This window comes from Trachypithecus francoisi, unplaced genomic scaffold (assembly GCF_009764315.1).
Source record: "Trachypithecus francoisi isolate TF-2019V2 unplaced genomic scaffold, Tfra_2.0 Lachesis_group4, whole genome shotgun sequence".
Classification (NCBI taxonomy): Eukaryota; Metazoa; Chordata; class Mammalia; order Primates; family Cercopithecidae; genus Trachypithecus; species Trachypithecus francoisi.
Window position 1 is genome coordinate 111,670,871 of NW_022681469.1, and position 22,132 is coordinate 111,693,002.

The 22,132-nt window shown below is 46.0% G+C and overlaps 1 protein-coding gene across 1 annotated transcript in view; it reads right to left on the reverse strand.

Moving 5' to 3' along the window:
• Positions 1 to 22,132, reverse strand: part of RNF216 (ring finger protein 216) — a 143,736-nt gene that overhangs the window by 18,890 nt on the left and 102,714 nt on the right. Inside the window, exons 15-16 of the mRNA XM_033192118.1 lie at positions 17,216 to 17,313; positions 6,782 to 7,004 (exon numbers count right to left, since the gene is read on the reverse strand). Coding sequence (XP_033048009.1) covers positions 6,782 to 7,004; positions 17,216 to 17,313 — 321 coding nt within the window. The remainder of the gene's footprint in view (positions 1 to 6,781; positions 7,005 to 17,215; positions 17,314 to 22,132) is intronic.

Consider the following 22,132-nt stretch of genomic DNA (forward strand, 5'->3'; position numbering starts at 1 on the left):
CATTTTGATAACTAACAGGGAAAGAAAGTTACTATTCACCACTTGAGCTCTTAATGTGGAGTGGTAGTTCAGGTTCCCAAGCAATCCCTAGTCATTAACGATGAAAACTCAACTTCCCTCCAAAACCATGAGGGGACAACTCCCTCGCTGACAAATAAGAGATTCTTCCTGGCCTTGCTGGTTAATTAAGCCGGAGAACAGGCTTGTGTGACAGTGCATGCTTTGTTTCACTGAACTTCTGAATGGCTTTGTGTTCTCAGAAGCCCCAACAGATGCTGGGTTGGAATTGGATCGGTCTCCTGGTGAGAATCAAGGAAACGGGGCTGATTGCTGTTTTGATGGGAACGGACAAACGGAACAGAATCTCCAGCTGTGGCTACCAGAGGAAATTGGAGGGATTTTTATTTGCCTGACCTTCCTTTCAAACTTTATTTTGAGCAAATCTAGAACCTTTCTCAGGTTAGAGATAACGATCCAACAAGAAAACAAGTCAGTGCATGCGATGGCACCCAAACAAGGAAACAGCACATGAGAAACCCACACCATCAATCCCAGGCATGGGAAGCAAAGGGAGGAGGCAGCAGAAGACACAGAACAAGGAGGAGAAGAAAAAAAAACGGCGCCGAGAATAGGCCGGACCGTTAACACCCGCCCTCACGCTAACTCCCACTCTGCCCTTTGTCTCTAGAGATAAAATACTGCCTGTGGAGCTTTTCAGAATTCCAGCTGAAAAAAAAAAAATTATTTTTTTCAGGACTCATGAAGTTCCTAGAGATGGTTGCCTCCCACTGTGCTAGCTGTGGGGGGTGGGGGAGGCACTGAGGAGGTGAGTCAGCAGAAGGGCTGTGCCTGGGAATGTCTGTCACAAAGGGGCACAGCCTGCCTGGTGAGCGCTTCCCACTGTGGCTGCACCTCCAGATCACCCAGCAAAAGAAGGACGACTCGGGCTTGGCTTTCTATGTACAAAAAGCCTCCCTTTCTTCCACACATCTCCGCAGTGACAGGAGGACAGGCTAGCTAAAGGTTTCATTGGGTCACAAGCTTTGTAATCTGAGTGACTTTTAGGAGTCCCTTATTCCAGCTTCCCACCCAGTGAGGAGCTTGTTCCATGATAAAACATTCCTGAAATGGAGTACACCCGGTTACCACAGAGGACTCACATCTTTTCAAAACCATGAGTAGCTCTCAGGATTATACACGTCTTTCCCTTTTTTTTTTTTTTAAAGACATGGTCTCACTCTGTCACCCAGGCAGGAGTGTAGTGGCGCAGTCAGGGCTCACTGCATCCCTAACCTCCCCGGCGCAAGCAATCCTCTTACTTCAGCTGGGGGAGGAGCTGGGAAAATAGGTGTGCACCACTACCCCTGGATAACTTGCATTTTTTGTAGAGATGGAGTTTTGCCATGTTTCCAAGGCTGGTCTTGAACTCCTGAGACTCACGAGATCTGCCCGCTGTGGGCTCCTGAAGTGCTGGGATTACAGGCATGAACCACTGTGCCCAGCCCAATTACGCATTTCTTTTTCTTTCTTTGAGATCAAGTCTTGCTCTGTTGGCCCAGCTGGAGTGCAGTGGTGTGATCTCAGCTCACTACAATCTCTGCCTCCTGGGTTCAAGTGATTCTTGTGCTTCAGCCTCACGAGCAGCTGGGAGGTCCTCCCAGCAATAACCTATAGTGGCTGAGCAGCAGCCCCTTGGCTGGGCCCCACACCCTCTCCTTTGCCACAGTCCCCACCATGCCTTCCTGCCTCCTAGACCTAGTGTGCTCCATCCAGACATCATTTCTGCTACGACCTGCCCCTGTGGTATCTTGGGTCTGTGACCCCAGCAATCCATGCTGTTTGTTTTCTATGTGAAAATTTTCCCATGGTTCTTTCCCTCCATGTTTTAAAGTGCAGATATATATATATATATATATATATATATACACACACACACACACACACACACGTAAAATTACTTTTTGTACTATTCTAATGTAAGCATATATAAAAATTGACATATCGCCTATTTTTTGGGATATTTAAATGGTGTTGCTAAATTTATACAACTTTAAATAACTCAGTGAACAGCTGCAGACAGAACTTTGTGAACTTGTCCAACTGTCTCCTGAGGATAACCTTTTCTAATTAAGTGGAACTCCCAGATCAAGGACATGCACTACATCTTCTGCTTTGTACACTCTAACTGCCCACTATGCCCAATTACAGTGTAGGAGATGCCAATAAATCTGAAAATTACCTATTAGCAGCCAGGTGCTATTTTCATTTCCATTTACTTGATTATTAGGGGTAGCTGTTAGTCAATTCCACCAGATTGTGGCCAGGTAGAAAAGCAAGCAGCTTTTTTTTTGGAGACAGGGTCTTGCTCTGTCACCCAGGCTGCAGTGCAGTGGCGCGAACATGGCTCACTGCAGCCTTGATCTCCCAGGCTCAAATGATCCTCCTGCCTCGGCCTCCCAAGTAGCTATGACGACAGGTGAGCAGCACCAAATCTGGCTTATTTTTGATATTTTGTAAAGACGGGGGTCTCACTATGTTGCCCAGGCTATTCTTAAACTCCAGGATGCAAGTGATGCTCCTGCCTTGGCCTCCTAAAGCACTGGGATTACAGACATGAGCCACTGCACCTGGCCAGCAAGCAGCTTTTTTCCTTACTTATAATTTTTTTTAAACTTCCTCTGTCCATTTTTGAGTTGAGGTGAATAGACCATAGGGAGACTCCTCAGTATAACATCTTCCTCCACAGACATTCTGGCTGGGTCTGTAATGGCTACTACTTCCCGTCTCGCTTGCAGTTGGGGAAGCATGTCATTAAGTTCTGGCTGATAGGACTGAAGAAGTGACCTGTTGCAGCTTCTGGAAGCCTAACATTACTTAAGAGATAGGTAAGCCGTCTCTTTAGCCTCACTCCACCCCTTTGCTGCTTGGAATGTGGATTTATCAGCCAGAGCTCCTTTTTAGACAATGACCACATGTGATCTAGGGGTGGCAGAATAGAATGCTGGAAGCAACTGGATCCCAGATAAGAGCTGCTAGATCGTCCCTGAGCTGTTCACCTCTGTACTTACACACAGAGGAAAAATACACTTCTGTTTTTCTCTTTTTTTGAGATCCAAAGTGCTAGGATTACAGGTATGAGCCACCACACGCGGCCCCATTTTTTTTTTTTTTTTTGACAGAGAGTCTCACACTGTCACCCAGGCTGGAGTATAGTGGCACAATCTCAGCTCATTGCAATCCCTGCCTCCTGGGTTCAAGCAATTCTGTCTCAGCCTCCTGAGTAGCTGGTATTACAGGTGTGCAGCACCATGCCCAGCTAATTTTTACATTTTTAGTAGAGACAGGTTTCACCATATTGGTCAGGCTGATCTCGAACTCCTGACCTCAGGTGATCCACCCGCCTCGGCTTCCCAAAGTGCTGGGATTACAGGCATGAGACACTGCGCCTAGCTTTAATTTTTTTGTTTTAAATGAAATGGGGTCTCGCTATGTTAACCAGGCTTGTCTTGAATTCCTGGGCTCCCGCGATCTGCCTAACTTGGCCTCCAAAAGTGCTGGCATCATAGGTATGAGCCACTGTGCCTGACCCTTTCCCCCAGTTTTTCATGTATCCCTAATCTTTGTTTATGATGTCATTTGCCACTGAGAATTTATGGTTTTTTAGTCTGGCCTTGATGTAATGCTTCTCTTGATGTAATGCAAGAAATCTTCTCGTCTCCAAGATTACAGAAGCCATTCCCTTCATGCTGCCCTCTCTCTCTCCATGTAGCAGCTAGAGTGACCTTGGAAACATAGCCCCCTACAATGCCCTGAAATGGCTCTAATCACACTCCAGACCTGAGGCCGGCCTCTGGGCCAACCGCTGTCACGTCCCTGTGGCTCTCCACCTACAAACCTCACCCGCTTTCTATCTGATCCCCAAACAGGCCCTATGTGTTTGATTTCCTTGCCAGTCTTGCTCCTCCTCTAGGTTTCACTGCAAATCACTCTGGCCCCCATCTATTTAAAAGCTGGCCTCCCTCCTCCCACCCGACCATTCTCTACTGCATCACCTGTTCTTCTGACATGGCATTAAATACTCCACAGATTCTTGTAGATTGTATTAGACCGTAAGTCCCATGAGGACAGGAGCTTTTCTGTTCAGACTAGTTCTGGCAACACTGCACAATTAAGAATTAACAGATAAAGGCTAGGCGCAGTAATCCCAGCACTCTGGGAGGCCGAGGCAGGTGGATCACGAGGTCAGGAGTTTGAGACCAGCCTGGCCAACATGATAAAACCCTGTCTTTACTAAAAATACAAAAATTATCTGGGCGTGGTGGTGTGTGCCTGCAATCCCAGCTACTCAGGAGGCTGAGGCAGGAGAATTGCTTGAACTCAGAAGGTGGAGGCTGCAGTGAGCCAAGATCGCGCCACTGCACTACAGCCTGGGCGACAGAGCAAGATATCATCTCAAAGAAAAAAAAAAAAAAGGAATTAACAGATAAATACACCTATAATTTCTCCAGTGATTTTAATGGCATTTAAAAAATCACACATTAATTTCTGTTTCTGGTCTCTATCTTGTCCCTTTGATCTATCTGCCTATTATTATGTTCACCTACGTGTATTAATAGCTTTACAGTAAAAAGTAGTTTCATTTTCAAAATAAGCCAGTTTTTAAAAATCCTACTGAATTTAGATGTGAATTGCATTAAATTTCTAGGTGACTTTGGATAGAGGTGATCTCTCTGTAATACTGAATGTTTTCTTAGAGGACAGGAATGTTTCTCCACTAAACACTACCGAGGCCCCCTTCACTCTTCCCAGTGAAAGCTGAGAAGTGCCATGTGTCACCAGGCCTGCCTCCTAGTGGCCTTGGTCCGCTTGCTCCAGGTCAGCAGGGAGCTCACTGTCACATGCAATCGCCTTTTGGTAAAGATGTCTTCTTGTATTATGACATTATTCTGACCAGGTGTGGTGGCTCATGTCTGTAATCCCAGCACTTTGGGAGGCCGAGGCAGGTGGATCATCTGAGTTCTGGAGTTTGAGACCAGTCTGGCCAACACGGTGAAACCCCGTCTCTACTGAAAATACAAAAATTAGCCAGGTGTGGTGGCATGTGCCTGTAGTCCCAGCTACTTGGGAGGTTGAGGCAGGAGAATCAGGAATCATTTGAATCCGGGAGGTGGAGGTTGCAGTGAGCTGAGATCACACCTTTGCACTGCAGCCTAGGTGACAGAGCAAGACTCTGTCTCAACAACAACAAAAAAAATTGTTATTTTTTTTTTTTTTTTTGAGACAGAGTCTCGCTCTGCCGCCCAGGCTGGAGTGCAGTGGCCGGATCTCAGCTCACTGCAAGCTCTGCCTCCCGGGTTCACGCCATTCTCCTGCCTCAGCCTCCCGAGTAGCTGGGACTACAGGCACCGCCACCTCGCCTGGCTAGTTTTTTGTATTTTTTAGTAGAGACGGGGTTTCACCGTGTTAGCCAGGATGGTCTCGATCTCCTGACCTCGTGATCCGCCCCCCTCGGCCTCCCAAAGTGCTGGGATTACAGGCTTGAGCCACCGCGCCCGGCCAAAAATCGTTATTCTTACAGATCAGCTTTGAACAGTGCTTGTTTCTAGTTTAAAATAATTTTAAGAATTGATTTTTTTTTTTTTTGAGACAGACTCTTGCTCTGTTGCCCAGGCTGCAGTGCAGTGGCATAATCTTGGCTCACTGCAAGCTCTACCTCCCCAGTTAAAGTGATTCTCGTGCCTCAGCCTTGTGAGTAGGTGAGATTACAGAGGCGTGCCACCATGCTTGGCTAATTTTTGTATTTTTAGTAGAGACAGGGCTTTGCCATGTTGGTCAGGCTGGTCTTGAACTCTGACATCAGGTGATCCACCCACCTCGGCCTCCCCAAAGTGCTGAGATTATGGACACGAGCTACTGCGCCCAGCCAAGTTTTCCTTTCTTTACATATAAAACACTTATAAATAAAAGTACTTAGAACAGTGTCTGACACATGGTAGGTGCCCAATAAACATTAGCTATGACTGTCTCCAGTATCTACTATACCTTTTACTCTCTTAGCTAAGTGCACTGACTAGCAGTTTCAGAACATAGGATTGCTGATTGATAATGTTATACTTGACTTTATTTTATTACTAAATGCATGCTAACATCTGTATTGAAATTTGGGGTCTAAAAATATTAAGGAATCATCTTTGTAATACTGTATTTTTAAAGCTTAAATCAAGAAGAAATATTTGATTTCTTAAATGTCTTTTCACCATCTACAGATACCATATAATGATTTACGTTAATAGAGGTTGTTAATATTAAACCATCATTGCATTTCTGGAACAAACTCACTTGGTCATGCTTTCTATTTGCTAATATTTTATTCAGATAATTTAAAATCTAGATTATATGTAAGTCTCATAAGAACATCTATAGTTTTATTTGTTAGGGCTATCTCCATCAGGCTTTGGAATCAGTGTTATGCTGGCTTTGAACAGATACATGTATAAGTTTCCTTACTTTGCTCTGGAATATTTCAGAGGGCATAGAATAATTTTATTTCCTGAAGAATTAAAAGAATTTGCCTATAAAACTGTTAGGGCCTGTTGCTTTGAGCAGCATGAGGAGTAGCTGATAATTACTTTCTCAAATTTTTTCTTTGGTTATCAGTCTATGTAATTTCCTATATTCTTCTCCTAAGTCAAATTTTGTTATGTATATTCAAAATATTTGTCATAAAACTATATTTCTATTTTCTCCCTATAAAGCAATAGGCAGCCATGTGTCTACTTACAGTGGGATCGGTCCAGAGAGAGCATCTTGAACACTCTTGGCAAGGGGCTCCTGGGGAGCGGGGATGTTGGCAGAAATGGTCATATCCATTGATAGAAACTCGACAGAGGTAGCACATCTGGGCACCACAGCGGCAAGACATGCGGTTGCAGCCTTCAGATTTGATGAGGCCAGTTCCACACTTGTGGCATTTTCTAATGCGGGCAGCAGTCATTTTTTCTTCACTGAAATAAGAAAACATAATTTGGAGCTGGGAGGGATGACGAGGAGGAAAAAAATATGGCCATTAAACATTTATTTATTTCCACATAAAATGATCACTTATGCCTTTTTGTGACATTAAGCAGTGAAAAGAGCCTAGGTTTTAGAGTCTGAGAACTGCTTCAAAGTTTTAATTCTATGATCTTTGGTAAATTATTCACCTGCATGGAGACTCAGTTTCCTCATTTTTAAACTGTGAAAACACAACTTTCTCCTGGTGTTTTGAGGATTACAGACGAAATATAAATCACCCTGGCATAGTGCCTAGTAACTGGCATTTAGAAAAGGACTGCTCTATTTGTTATAGGAATCCCTGTAGGCTTAAAATGGAGAGAAAAAGCTGAGCATGGTGGTGCATGCTCAGTTCCGGTGTAATCCCAGAACTTTGAGAGGCCAAAGCAGGAAGATCGTTTGAGCTCAGGGGTTTGACACCAGCCTGACCAACATAGTGAAACCCTGTCTCTACTAAAAATACAAAAATTAGCCAGCTGTGGTGGTGCACACCTGTAATCCCACCTACTTGGGAGGCTGAGGCAGAAGAATTGCTTAAACCTGGGAGGTGAAGGCTGCAGTGAAGTGAGACCGTGTCACCACTGCATCCCAGCTTGTGTAACAGAGCGAGACTCCATCTAAAAAACAAAACAAAACAAAAAACACCACACACACACACACTGTCTTTTTTTTTTTTTTTTTTTTTTTGAGACGGAGTCTCGCTCTGTCGCCCAGGTTGGAGTGCAGTGGCCGGATCTCAGCTCACTGCAAGCTCCGCCTCCCGGGTTTAGGCCATTCTCCTGCCTCAGCCTCCCGAGTAGCTGGGACTACAGGCGCCCGCCACCTCACCCGGCTAATTTTTTGTATTTTTAGTGGAGACGGGGTTTCACCATGTTAGCCAGGATGGTCTCGATCTCCTGACCTCGTGATCCGCCCGTCTCGGCCTCCCAAAGTGCTGGGATTACAGGCTTGAGCCACCGCGCCCGGCCTACACACATTGTCAAGGAGACAAAATTTAGATAAAGTGCATTTAGTACTATTACCTATGAGTCACCTTAGTAGTACATCTGTTTATGATTTTAGTTACTCAGCAACTGTGAAGACACTACTCAATGTTCTACGACTCAAGGTTCTACTTTTCTTTTTTTTTGGGACGGAGTCTTGCTCTGTTGCCCAGACTGGGGTGCAGTGGCTCCATCTCAGCTCACTGCAACCTCTGCCTCCCCAGGTTCAAGAGATCCTCCCACCTCGGTGTCCCAAGTAGCTGGGATTACAGGCACCCACCACCATGCCCGGCTAATTTTTTTTAATTTTTAGTAGAAATGGGGTTTCACCATGTTGGCCAGGCTGGTCTGGAACTCCCGACCTCAGGTGATCCACCTGCCTTGGCCTCCCAAAGTGCTGGGATTACAGGTGTGAGCCACTGTGCCTGGTCGATTTTTTAAATTTTTTTTTGAGACTCACTGCAACCTCCATCTCCTGGGTTCAAGCAATTCTCATGCCTCAGCTTCCCAAGTAGCTGGGATCACAGGTGCATGCCACCACACCACCATACCTGGCTAATTTAATGCCCGGCTAATTTTTGTATTTTTTATAGAGATGAGGTTTCACCATGTTGGCCACGCTGGTCTCAAACTCCTGACCTCAAGTGATCCGCCTGCTTCGGCCTCCCAAAGTGCTGAGATTACAAGTGTGAGCCACTGCGCCCGGCTAGACTCAAAGTTCTAATGAAAAACTTTTCAATTTGAAAAGCTATGTGCCCAAACACAACTGCAATTTTCTACAGCACAAACCTCCTTTGTAAGAGCACCCTGAGACTGAGGTGTGGCTTTAAGCTGTGGCACTCCAGCTGCCTGGGGCTGTCTGACTGTCCCTGGGAAGCTGCTCAGGGAGAGAAGAGGCTGTAAAAAATTAAGGTTACAGTCTTTTCACGAAGACTTGGAAACACGGTCTACTTGCTTGCTCATCCTGGCAGTGACATGAAATAATAATGGGTATGGAGGGAGAAGAAAAGCCTCCCCTAAAATGGAAAGAGGAATACATAAAGCATGCCTGCAACTCAACATTGCTGAAATGTTCAAATAGCTATTCAACATTGCACATATACTCAAGTCCTTTGCTTCTGCATTTTTTTTTTTTTTTTTTGAGACGGAGTCTCGCTCTGTCGCCCAGGCTGGAGTGCTGTGGCCGGATCTCGGCTCACTGCAAGCTCCGCCTCCCGGTTCACGCCATTCTCCTGCCTCAGCCTCCCGAGCAGCTGGGACTACAGGCGCCCACCACCTCGCCCGGCTAGTTTTTTGTATTTTTTAGTAGAGACGGGGTTTCACTGTGTTAGCCAGGATGGTCTCGATCTCCTGACCTCGTGATCCACCCGACTCGGCCTCCCAAAGTGCTGGGATTACAGGCTTGAGCCACCGCGCCCGGCCTGCTTCTGCATTTTTAAGTGTACTACTGGATAGGGCCAGAATGGAGTGTTCTTATGGGATGTGGTGACTACCTAGCCAGTAATATAAAAGTGAACAGTGAAACGGGGGAAAAATCATGGTTGATTCCTTCAGAGAAAAGGTGGTTTGGCAACTAGATGCTCAACCAGGCAGTAAACAGCCTCGCAGGATGTGCTCCTGGGGCAGGACAGGAAGAGAAGCCGGAGCTGTGACTGTGGTTGCTGACTTTGCGCTCACACAGGAAGGCTCAGGGCCTCTTCTACTCAGTCAGCGACAGCCTGCACTCCTGTAGTTATCTGCGCTCACCACCAGCCAGTGTGTGGGTAACTCCTCTCTGGGAGCCATGCCCTTCAGATCTCAGCCCATCCCCTTCGTGAGTGTGAGGACGCATGTGTGTATGCATTGTTTTGTTGTGGTAAAATGCACATAAAATTGACTTTTTAAATCATTCTAACATATGCAATTCAGGGATATTTTGAGTATTCATGATGTTATACAATCAATATCACCATCTAGTTTCAAGAGACTTTTAAAACCCCAAAAGGAAACCCTGTACCCATTAAGCAGGCATTCCCCATTTCTCCCCGCCTTGCAGCCCACAACTTGCTTTTGGGCTCTATAGATTGCCATTCTGAGGCTAGGCAAATACCCATATACCTCTGATATTTCATAGGAATGGAAATCATACATGTGCTTTTGTGCCTGTCTTCTTTCTTTATTATTTTTATTTTTTTTTTTGAGACGGAGTCTCGCTCTGTCGCCCAGGCTGGAGTGCAGTGGCCGGATCTCAGCTCATTGCAAGCTCCACCTCCCGGGTTTACGCCATTCTCCTGCCTCAGCCTCCCGAGTAGCTGGGACTACAGGCGCCCGCCACCTCACCCGGCTAGTTTTTTGTATTTTTTTTAGTAGAGACGGGGTTTCACCATGTTAGCCAGGACGGTCTCGATCTCCTGACCTCGTGATCCGCCCGCCTCGGCCTCCCAAAAGTGCTGGGATTACAGGCTTGAGCCACCGTGCCCGGCCTGTGCCTGTCTTCTTTCATTTAGCGTGTATGAATATATCACATTTGTTTATTCATCAGTTGATGGATTATTTTTGCTTTTTGGCTATTGTGAATTGTGGTTAAATGAACATTCTTGCACAAATTTTGTAGAGACACTTGTTTTCGCTCATGTTGGGTGAGTACCTGAGAGTGGAACTGCTGGGTCATGTGGTAATTCTATGTTTAACTTATTGGGGAAAGCCAGCTGTTAACTATGGTGGCTGTACTATTTTCTATTCCCACCTCAATGTACACTGGTGTCATTTCTTCTATACCCCTGTCAACATTTGTTTTTTTCCACTGTTTTCATTATAGTCATCCTAATAGGTGTGAAGTGATCTTACCATAGTTTGATTTGTATTTTCGTAATGACTAATGACGTTCAGCATGCTTTCATGTGTTTGTTGGTCATTCGTACATCTTTTTGGAGAAATATCAATTCACATTGTTTGCCCATGTTTTTTTTGAGATAGAGTCTTACTTTGTCATCCAGGCTGGAATGTAGTAGTATAGTCTCAGCTCACTGCAACTTCCGCCTCCTGGGCTCCAGTGATTTCCCACCTCAGCCTCCTGAGTAGCTGGGAATACAGGTTAACGCCACCATGCTGTTATTTTTAAATTTTTTGTAGAGACTGGGTTTCACCATGTTGTCTAGGCTGGTCTTAAACTCCTGGGCTTAAGCTGTCTGCTTGACCTTGGCTTCTCAAAGTGTTGGGATTACATGTGTGAGCCTGGCTGTTTGCCTATTTTCTTCTTTTTTTTTTTTTTTGAGACGGAGTCTTGCTCTGTTGCCCAGGCTAGAGTACAGTGGCGTGATCTCAGCTCACTGCAACCTCCATTTCCCAGGTTCAAGTGATTCTCCAGCCTCAGCCTCCCGAGTAGATGGAACTACAGGCATGCACCAGAACGCCTGGCTAATTTTTGCATTTTTAGTAGAGATGGGGTTTCACCATATTGGCCAGGCTGATCTCGAACTCCTGATCTCGTGATCCACCCGCCTCAGCCTCCCAAAGTACTGGGATTACAGGCGTGAGCCACCGTGCCCGGCCTATTTGCCTATTTTCTGATTGGGTTGTTCCCTTACTGCTTTCAAGATTTTCTATGTCTTTGGCTTTGAACAGTTTGACTCTGATGTGTTGTGGTGTGGACTTCTTTTGAGTTCATCCTACTTGGAATTCATTCAGCTTCTTGGATATATAGATTCTTGTTCTTCATCAGATTTGGGAAGTTTTCAGCCATTATTTCTTCAATATTCTTTCTGTTCATTTTGCTCTCTGTTCTCCTTTGGGCTTCCCCTTAATGTGAATATTGGTATGTCTGATGATGTTCTATAGGTCCCTTAGGCTCTATTCACTTTTCTTCATTCATTTTTCTGCTCCTCCTCCAATTGTATAATTTCAACAGCTGTATCTTCAAGATCTCTGATTCTTCGGCCTGCTCAAATCTGCTTCTGAATTCCTCTAATGGAATTCAGCTCAGCTATTGTAATTTTGGGGTACAATTATTTGTTGGTTTCTTAATTTTTTTTTTTTTTTTTTTTTTTGAGATGGAGTCTTGCTCTGTCGCCAGGCTGGTGTGCAGTGGTGCAATCTCAGCTCACTGCAACCTCCACCTCCCGGGTTCAAACGATTCTCCTGCCTCAGCCTCCCAAGTAGCTGGGACTACAGGCATCCACCACCTCACTCAGTTAATTTTTGTGTTTTCAGTAGAGATGGGTTTCACCATGTTGGCCAGGTTGGTCTTGAACTCCTGACCTCAAGTGATCCGCCCATCTCGGCCTCCCAAAGTGCTGGGATTACAGGCGTGAGCCACTGCGCCTGGCCGGTTTCTTAATTTCTATCTATATTCTCTACTTGCTCATACACTGTGCTCCTGGTTTCCTTTCGTTCTTTGCTCATGGTTTCACCTGGCTTTCTGAGCATATCTAAGACAGTTGATTCAAAGCATTTGTCTAGTACGCCCAATGTGTCCTCAGAGATGGTTTCTATCAACTACTTTTTTCCCTGTGAATGGGCCACACTTTCCTGTTTGCTTTATAAATTATTGTTGAAAACTGGATATTTTGAATATTATACTATGAGAAGAGCCTAGAAATCAGGTTGCTTTTTGTAAGGTTTGTGATTGTTTAGTGACTTTTAAAAGTTATTTTTGTAAATTAGCCAGGCATGGTGGTACATGCTTATAATCCCAGCTACTCGGGAGGCTGAGGCATGAGAATCGCTTGAGGCCAGAGGCGGAGGTTGCAGTGAGCTGAGATCTCACCACTGCCACTGCACTCCAGCCTGGAGAAAAAAAATAAAATAAAAATAAAAAGCGGGGCCAGGCGTGGTGGCTCACGTCTGTAATCCCAGCACTTTGGGAGGCAGAGGAGGGTAGATCATGAGGTCTGAAGATCCGAGACCATCCTGGCTACCATGGTGAAACCCCATCTCTACTAAAAATGCAAAAAATTAGTCGGGTGTGGTGGCACACATCTGTAGTCCCAGCTACTCGGGAGGCTGAGGCATGAACCCGGGAGGTGGAGCTTGCAGTGAGCCGAGATAGCGCCACTGCACTCCAGTCTGGGTGACAGAGCAAGACTCCATCTCAAAAAGAAAAAAAAAAAAAAAAAAGAAAACGCAGGGCACAGAAGAACAAGTTAAATAATACCATGGGAAACCAGCCAACTCTAGAAGACATTCTACGGGCCAATTATCCTTACTTTTTTCAGTAAGTGAATGGCATAACACAATGTGTCGGGAAGAGAGAGTATCCTCATTGAAAGAGACTTAAGAGAAATAATTATCAAATGCAATGAATCTCGTTTGATCCTAACCTGAACAAACTAACTGCAGTACACATGTAAAGCTAATTTGAGGCCGGGCGTGGTGGCTCAAGCCTATAATCCCAGCACTTTGGGAGGCCAAGACGGGCGGATCACGAGGTCAGGAGACCAAGACCATCCTGGCTAACACGGTGAAACCCCGTCTCTACTAAAAATACAAAAAAAAAAACTAGCCGGGCGAGGTGGCGGGCGCCGGTAGTCCCAGCTACTCGGGAGGCTGAGGCAGGAGAATGGCGTAAACCCGGGAGGTGGAGCTTGCAGTGAGCTGAGATCCGGCCACTGCACTCCAGCCCAGGCGACAGAGCGAGACTTTCCGTCTCAAAAAAAAAAGCTAATTTGAGATAATTAGCAGAACTGTGAAGTTAGTATGAGATATCAAAGACTTAAAATTTTAATTTTAGTATTGTTAGTGGTCATAAAGGTAAGCGCTATAGAAGAAAAACAAGTTTTTATGGGAGAAATGACATGCTGCCAGGGATTTGGATTTGCTTGAAAGTATTATAGCAGTTTAAAAACAAGAAAGGGACTGCCAGGCGGGCGCGGTAGCTCACATCTGTAATCCCAGCACTTTGGGAGACTGAGGCGGTGGGATCACTTGAGGTCAGGAATCGAGACCAGCCTGGCCAACAAGGTAAAACTCTGTCTCTACTAAAAATTCAAAAATCAGCTGGGCGTGGTGGCAGGCACCTGTAATCCCAGCTACTCGGGAGGCTGAGGCAGGAGAATCGCTCAAACCCGGGAGGCGGAGGTCGCAGTGAGCCAAGGCACTCCAACCTAGTTGACAGAGGGAGACTCCGTCTAAAAAAAAAAGAAAAAAAGAAAGAGAGGGAGGGAGGATCACTCAAGCTTAGGGGGTCAAGGCTGAGGTGAGCTGTGATTGTGCCAATGCATTCCAGCCTGGATGACAGAATAAGACTCTGTCTCAATGGGGGAAAAAAAAGTTTTGACATTTGGCAGGACTCTGCGGCTCTTTGGTCCCAGTGGGGTTATATGATAAAGCAAGTTGAAGCCCCTGGAGCACCCTCTCTCTAAAGAAAGCACACCATCAGATTCCTTTGGGCATCTTCAAGACTGGCACCACCATCAAAGACTTGTAAGATGCAGAGGCGATGATTCTCTCACATCTCTTTTTACTTCTCATTTGGCTTGCACAGAAGAATGGCTCTTGGAGGACAGTGTATTACTCTAAGCCTCAAAAGATGGCGACTAGATGTGGCTGCTGTTCCAGATGTCGTTTCTCACCAGAACAAACAAACAGCCCCTGGCAACTGGTATGCCGCGACTGATTTGGAAAATGCTTTTCCTGTCTGTTCAATAATCAGAGAACACCAGCAGCCAGTGAGGACCTTGATTATCTGTCGTCCAATAGGATAACACACTGTTCTACCACTTGAACGACACATGCAGATAGAACCTGGTGAACAGGAAGTAGCAAGTATGGTAGGATGTATTAATATGCTACATGAATGCCAGAAGGTGAGAGAGAGATCCCTTGAATGTAGGAATGTGTAATCCCTATGAAGTCAGGCATGTGTATCATGATATCCCTTCCAAAGCTAGACTCATGATAGAAGCATCCTCTATCACTAAGGAAGAAGCCCAACATTTGGGAGGCTGTTTTTGATTTTTGGAATCAACATATATCACATTTGGATGTTCTGCTCTTATCTACTTACTGCTGATCTAAAAGGCTGCCAGGTTTAAATAGGACCCAGTGATGGGCTGTGTGTGGCAGACCAATACGCTGAGCGGAACCCAGTGAGGGTTGTTCCTAACTTCTACAGGCTGCCTCAATCCTTGGCTCATGGCCACCTTCATCTATCTTCAAAGCTAGCAACGGGGGGCGGTCAAGTCCTTCTTACGCTTGTCTGACTCTTCATCCCATACTAAGGGCTCTCTGCTTTTAAGGATTTGTAATTAGACTGGGTCTACTTGGATAATCCAGGCAACCTTCCCATCTCAAGGTCCTTAACCGTACAACCAAGGGCAAATCACATGGGCTCAGTTGCCTCATCTGTAAGAGAAGGATAATGGTACCCACCTGTGCTGCATACTTGGGAAACTGCCCAAATTGCCATTGCCCACTTCATTTTCTGAAACTCCTTCCATATCCATTATATTTAACTGGACATAAAGTCACCCAACTACAGGATACATATGGTGCTTGCTTTGTCCATGTGACAATCTAGACCACTGTGGTACGAGCCGAAGTAAGATATATGTATATAATTACTGTATCACTCACAACATCAAGAAAAGCTGCCTACTTGGCAACTTATCTATTTCCCACTTTCTTTAGGTTTGAGTGTAAATGTGGCCACAATCTAGTTATAATCATGAAGATGAGAACACCACCCTCAGGGAAGGGTAAAGCAGTTAGACAATCTCTCTCTTTTTTTCTTTTTTGAGATAGAGTTTCCCTCTGTCGCCCAGGCTGGAGTGCAGAGATGCGATCTTGGCTCACTGCAACCTCTGCCTCCCTGGTTCAAGCAATTCTCTTGCCTCAGCTTCCTGAGTAGCTGGGACTACAAGTGCGTGCCTACCACTTCTGGATAATTTTACTTTTTTATTTTTTGTAGAGATGAGGTTTTGCCATGTTGCCCAGGCTGGTCTCAAATTCGTGAGCTCAAGCGATCCGCCTGCCTTGGCCTCCCAAAATGCCAGGATTACAGGCCTGAGCTACCACGCCTGGCTATGAGACAATCTCTGAATAACATCAGGAGACAGATATGCACCCTCAGCTGCGTGGCAAGTCTAGATTGTTATGAGAGAGAGAGAGATTTCAGTAGTACTTTAGTCATTGCTTTTTTTTTTTTTTTTGAGACAGAGTCTCACTCTGTTGCCAGGTTGGAGTGCAGTAGCACAATCTTGGCTCACTGCAACCTCTGCCTCCTGGGTTTAAGTAATTCTCCTGCCTCAGCCTTCCAAGTAGCTGGGATTACAGGCAAGTGCCACCATCCAGCTAATTTTTGTACTTTTAGTAGAGATGGGGTTTCACCATGTTAGCCAGGATGGTCTCGATCTCCTGACCTTGTGATCCACCAACCTTGGCCTCCCAAAGTGCTGGGATTACAGGCGTGAGCCACAGCACCTGGCCTGCATTTTAGTAAGTGAGTATCTGTAACGTGCTCAGCCACGTAGAGAGGACTATACAAGTAATGGTTATTATTATCACAGGTGTATCATTTTGTATTCTTGAGGTGGGCAATTCTACTTAGGTCTCAGACCAACAGTATCCTGCAACACAGACATAAGCAACATCAGTGCAGTCTAAGCTAATTAAAACATGCTACTTGCTTATTTAGAAAATAAGGAAAAGGGGGGACCACCATTTATTGAATTCCCATGTGCCAGGCATTTATATGTTAATTTGTCTACTGAAATAACTCCATGAGGCTGCAGAGATGAAAAGCAGAGGCGGCCGGGCGCGGTGGCTCAAGCCTGTAATCCCAGCACTTTGGGAGGCCGAGACGGGCGGATCACGAGGTCAGGAGATCGAGACCATCCTGGCTAATACGGTGAAACCCCGTCTCTACTAAAAAATACAAAAAACTAGCCGGGCGACGAGGCGGGCGCCTGTAGTCCCAGCTACTCGGGAGGCTGAGACAGGAGAATGGCGTGAACCCGGGAGGCGGAGCTTGCAGTGAGCTGAGAGCCGGCCACTGCACTCCAGCCTGGGTGGCAGAGCAAGACTCCGTCTCAAAAAAAAAAAGAAAAGCAGAGGCTCAGGGGTTAGGTCACTTCCCCAAGATCACTCCAGACTCGGGTGGCTCAAGCGTGTTCTTCCCACAATAGTGTGCCCTCTCTGCCAAAAAGCAGGTTAATGGGGAAGTTGAGAATCAGCCCATAGCCCCTCTGAATTCTGTTACTCACATAGAGGTACGGTACTTGATGTCATCTTTCTCAGCCAGCTCTTCACAGGTGAGGCCATTGTGTTCTTTCCAGAGTCCCTGACACTTCCTACAGGTTTCCTGGGGATAAAGGAAAGACACAAAGACAACTCCTGGTGAGTGGACACCACAGAAGTTCCTGTTCAACAAAAGCGGTATGAAATGAGCTTTACTTGGCTTGAATTATCTCAGGATGCCTCTCCTTTTCAGGGGGGATACTTCTAAAGACATCTTTTAATAGAAGAGGTGAGAGGTGGCAGGGCCAGGTGACTCACGTCTGTAGTACCAGCACTTTGGGAGGCTGTGGCAGGTCAGGAGTTTGAGACCAGCCTGGGCAACACAGTGAGACCCTGTCCCTTAAAAAAAGAGAAAGAGTTGCGGAAGGAGAGGGGAGTGGTAAGAATCATTAGAAGGATGCACAAGGGAAAATTTCTCTCCCTAGATCAAAAGGAAGTGTTGCTCCCATCACCTAATTTGCATAAGGCTTTCTAAAATGCTCTGGGCCATGTGAAAAAACCAAAGGAGACAGATCTTGGGCAATCGTGAGTTTTTATAACACAGTAGCGCGAGCTGCTTGGAAGGGCCTGTCTGGATCTTGTTAATCTCTTCAAAATCCCTGTGCCCACATGTTGGCATCCAAAACGCGCTTCTACTGGATTGAAGAATGGCCTACTTCAGTTCATCAGGGGCTCCTAAGGGAGACTTTCCTCTGCTGCCCATCGCTCATCAGTACGGATGTCACACTTAAAAGTTTCACTTCAGACTGGGCACGGTGGCTCATCCCAGCACTTTGGGAGTCCGAAGTGGGCGGATCACGAGGTCAGGAGATCGAGACCATCCTGGCTAACTGAAACCCCATTTCTGCTATTAAAAAAAAAAAAAAAAAAATTTAGCTGGGCTTGGTGGCAGGCACCTGTAGTCCCAGCTACTCGGGAGGCTGAGGCAGGAGAATGGTGTGAACTCGTGAGACGGAGCTTGCGGTGAGCCGAGATAGCACCACTGCACTCCAGCCTGGGCAAAAGACTGAGACTCCGTCTCAAAAAAAAAAAGTTTTACTTCATATATAAACATGCATGCTAAATAATCACCACCTTTATTCTAGGATCCGTCATAGTTTATAAAATGCTTTCATATGTCCAGAAACTATCCCACATCAAATTTAAAGAAATGCTAATCCAATGATCACAGGCATAAGTGGAAATTATAACACTAATAAGTTATAGTGACAGTGTTGTCAGTTTTAAGTAGGGACCTGACCTAGTCTGGGGAGCCAGTGAAGACCTGAGGAAGTGAAGCCTGAGATCCAAAAGACGAGTTAACAACAATTAGATGGGGCAGCGAAAAGAGATCAACACTCCAGACAATGGATAGCAAGAGAAGACTCTGGCAGGCAAAGCCGGGCATGTTCAGTTCCTATGGCTGGACTGCAGACAGTGAGAACGGCCCTGGAGGCCTGCAAGCACTTGACCAGGCAAGGCCTTGAAGGGCATGAGAAGCAGTTTGTTCTTTATCCTATGAGCACTAGGAAGCCGCCAAAAGGTCCCAAGTATGGAAGTAACAGAATCAGGTATGTCTTTTTAAAAAAATCATTCTGGGTGGAAAACACTGGAGGGAGGAAAGAATGAACGTGCAAAAGACAGGAGCTAGTAAAGCCACTCGGGAAAGAGGCCACCAATGCCCAGACCAGGGTGGTGGGCAAGGACAGGAAGACAAGGGGGACTGACTTGAGAGCAAGGAAGGAAGTACGACTGGCAGGTGTGGAGATGAGCCGCCGTGCCTGGCCCTTTTGTACATTCTGAATTTTATACTATATGTGTACTATCTAATAAAAAGAATTTAAAAAGGGAGACAAATGGAACAGACTGCTGAGGGAGCTGAGAACCTGATCCTTTTGGTGGGATGTCATAAAAAGGCTCAATCAGGCTGGGCACAGTGGCTCACACCTATAATTCCACACTTTGGGAAGACAAGGCAGGCAAATCATTTGAGGTGAGAAGTTCGAGACCAGCCTAGACAACATGGAGAAACCCCATCTCTACTAAAAATACGAAAATTAGCCAGGCGTGGTGGCTGGTGACTGTAATCCCAGCTACTTGGGAGGCTGAGGCAGGAGAATCACTTGAACCTGGGAGGTGGAGGTTGCAGTGGGCAGGGATCATACCACTGCACTTTAGCCTGGGCAACAGAGCCAGACTCCGTCTCAAAAAAAAAAAAAAAAAGGCTCAATCAATGGGCTGGGCAGAGAGGAACTGAAGGGACATACTACATTTAAACGCCACCGTTTCTGAGGGACGTGGATGTGCTCTGGTCCACCACCTGAATCCCATTCAGTAAACAAAGGTGATACATATTAGTGTGCCTAACTATTGCCCACCAAAACATACAGCAGCACAAACCCATTTTTCTAAGACCATGTGCCTAACTATTGCAGGAAGCTGGAGGAAAAACAACAGCTGGAGAATAGATGAGCTGATGTTTGGCTCTTAACCTCTAAAACAATGCCAACCCAGCCCCTTCCAGGAGTAACAGCTTGAAAACAATACATGGCATTTAGATAGTTTTTAGCATCCCTGGCAATTCCGTTATTAATTCATGGGTCTTCTTCATAAGGGAAGAAACCCCATTTTTGAGGTGAGGCACAGGCCCACGAGGGCAAAATGGCCTGGCCAAGCTGGAGCCAGGTGTGTGTGAGGACCACTGTCAAGCCCTCTGCCCTGCTCACCCTCTACATCACAGTGCTTCTTCTGTAGGTAAACGTCTGGGTTTTCAGCCAGGGAGCTTCTTACTGAAGGGCCCAAGGGCCCCAGGAGAACACAGTGGAAACGTCTTTTGAAAAGACTATGTAGCACTTTGGGAGGCCGAGGCGGAGAGATCACCTGAGGTCAGAAGTTCGAAACCAGCCTGGCCAACACGGTGAAACCCCGTCTCTACCACAAATACAAAAATTAGCCGGGCGTGGTGGCACATGCCTGTAATTCCAGCTGAGGCAATCCCTGTGAGGCTGAGGCAGAAGAATTCCTTGACGCAGGGAGGCAGAGGTTGCAGTGAGCAGAGATCGCACCACTGCACTCCAGCTTGGGCAACAGAGCAAGACTCTGTCTCAAAAAAAAAAAAAAAAAAAAAAGACAAGACTATGTAGCTAGATACGAAACCTACAATTAAAATAAGGCAAGCAAACAGCAGGCTGCGGAGTTTAACACTTGGAGCTCTCTCTGTGAAGTGTCTTTAAAATGTACTCTCTCTTCTAAAAAGTATAAATTTTACTAAACTGTAGTTCCCTCCTCTCAGGCACAGATAGGCTTTGCTCCTAAACTCAACAAATGCTTACGCATATTACGAAGAAATGCTCTTGAACGTTTTTTTCTTTTCTTTTCTTTATTTTTTTTTGAGTCAGGGTTGCACTCTGTCACCCAGGCTGGAGTGAGATCTCGGTTCACTGCAACCTCCATGTCCTGGGCTCAAGCGATCTCCCACCTCAGCCTCCTGGGTAGCTGGGACTACCAGTGCTCATGCCTGTAATCCCAGCACTTTGGAAAGCCAAGGAGGGTGGATTACCTGACGTCAGGAGTTCAAGACCAGCCTGGGCAACATGGTGAAACCTTGTCTCTACTAAAAATACGAAAATCAGCCAGGCATGGTGGCGGGCGTCTGTAATCCCAGCTACTCCGGAAGCTGAGACAGGAGAATTGCTTGAACCCAGGGGGTGGAGGTTGCAGTGAGCCGAGATCATGCCACTACACTCCAGCCTGGGTGACAGAGCAAGATTCAGTCACAAACAAACAAAGTGCTGAGATTACAGGCGTGAGCCACTGCGTCCAGCCTCTTGCATGTTTAACATGATAACCACATTCTTCAATCTGTGGTTTACAAGAAAGCCCCAAAGGACCATTTTGGAAGGCAAAGTACACTTTGACAAGTAACCTCAAAACAAGAAGAACAGTGTATCATGGCCATCGAGCAGGACCACACTTTCTATCACCTTGTGCCTTTCTGATTGGGGGAAACCGCGGAGTTTACCATCATCCCAAATACAACAAGCAGGCAGGCAGCTCCCGCCCTCTCAGTGGGGAAGGAGCATGCATGTTGGGTAGTTTGTTAACAAACAACCGCCAGGCCACGTTCTTCATGTCATCAGGGAGGTTGCTGTTTAAGTTTATGATGCCCTTTTGTCCTCAAAATACATTAAGGTGTTTTGACTGTTCATGAGGTCTTCACTTTACAACATAAACACTTCAGTCTTCCTTTATTCATTTTCTGCTGCCTGGATAATGATTAATGAATAAAGCAGAAGATTAAATTCAATTCCAGATGACCTTATCAGGGAGCTGCAATTTCTTCACATAAACACAGCTTTCTCAAGAACCAGTAGACAAATGTATCCGGCCATCACCTCCTCCAAGCCCAGCAAGTGATAATAATCTTGAGACCTTTGGGTCTGTTGGTAAAGAATCCAAAAGAAAATCTGAGCCCACAAGCCAGTCACCGGGTTCTGTGTTTGTTTCCTTGCCTTCCTTGCAAAGCCACCTGGAAGGTGTGCGTGCTAGATTTCAGTTGCTGACTTCCATCCAGCCTTGTCTCAGAAGCAGAATACAGTACAAACTGTTCCCTTACTTTTAAAATGGTTCCTCCAGTGAAACCTGTCAACTAACTCTCTAGGGGAGAGAAGTCACTGACATGCCACAGAGCATTAGGCTGTGGTCAATCCAGAAGCAGCTTCAGAAATTTCAGCCCTCTGTTCTGTCACCTCAAAAAATGGTGAGACTGGGCTGGGCACGGTGGCTCACACCTGTAATCCCAGCACTTTGGGAGGCCGAGGCGGGTGGATCACCTGAGGTTGGGAGTTCAAGACCAGCCTGACCAACAGGGGAAACCCCATCTCTACTAAAAATACAAAATTAGC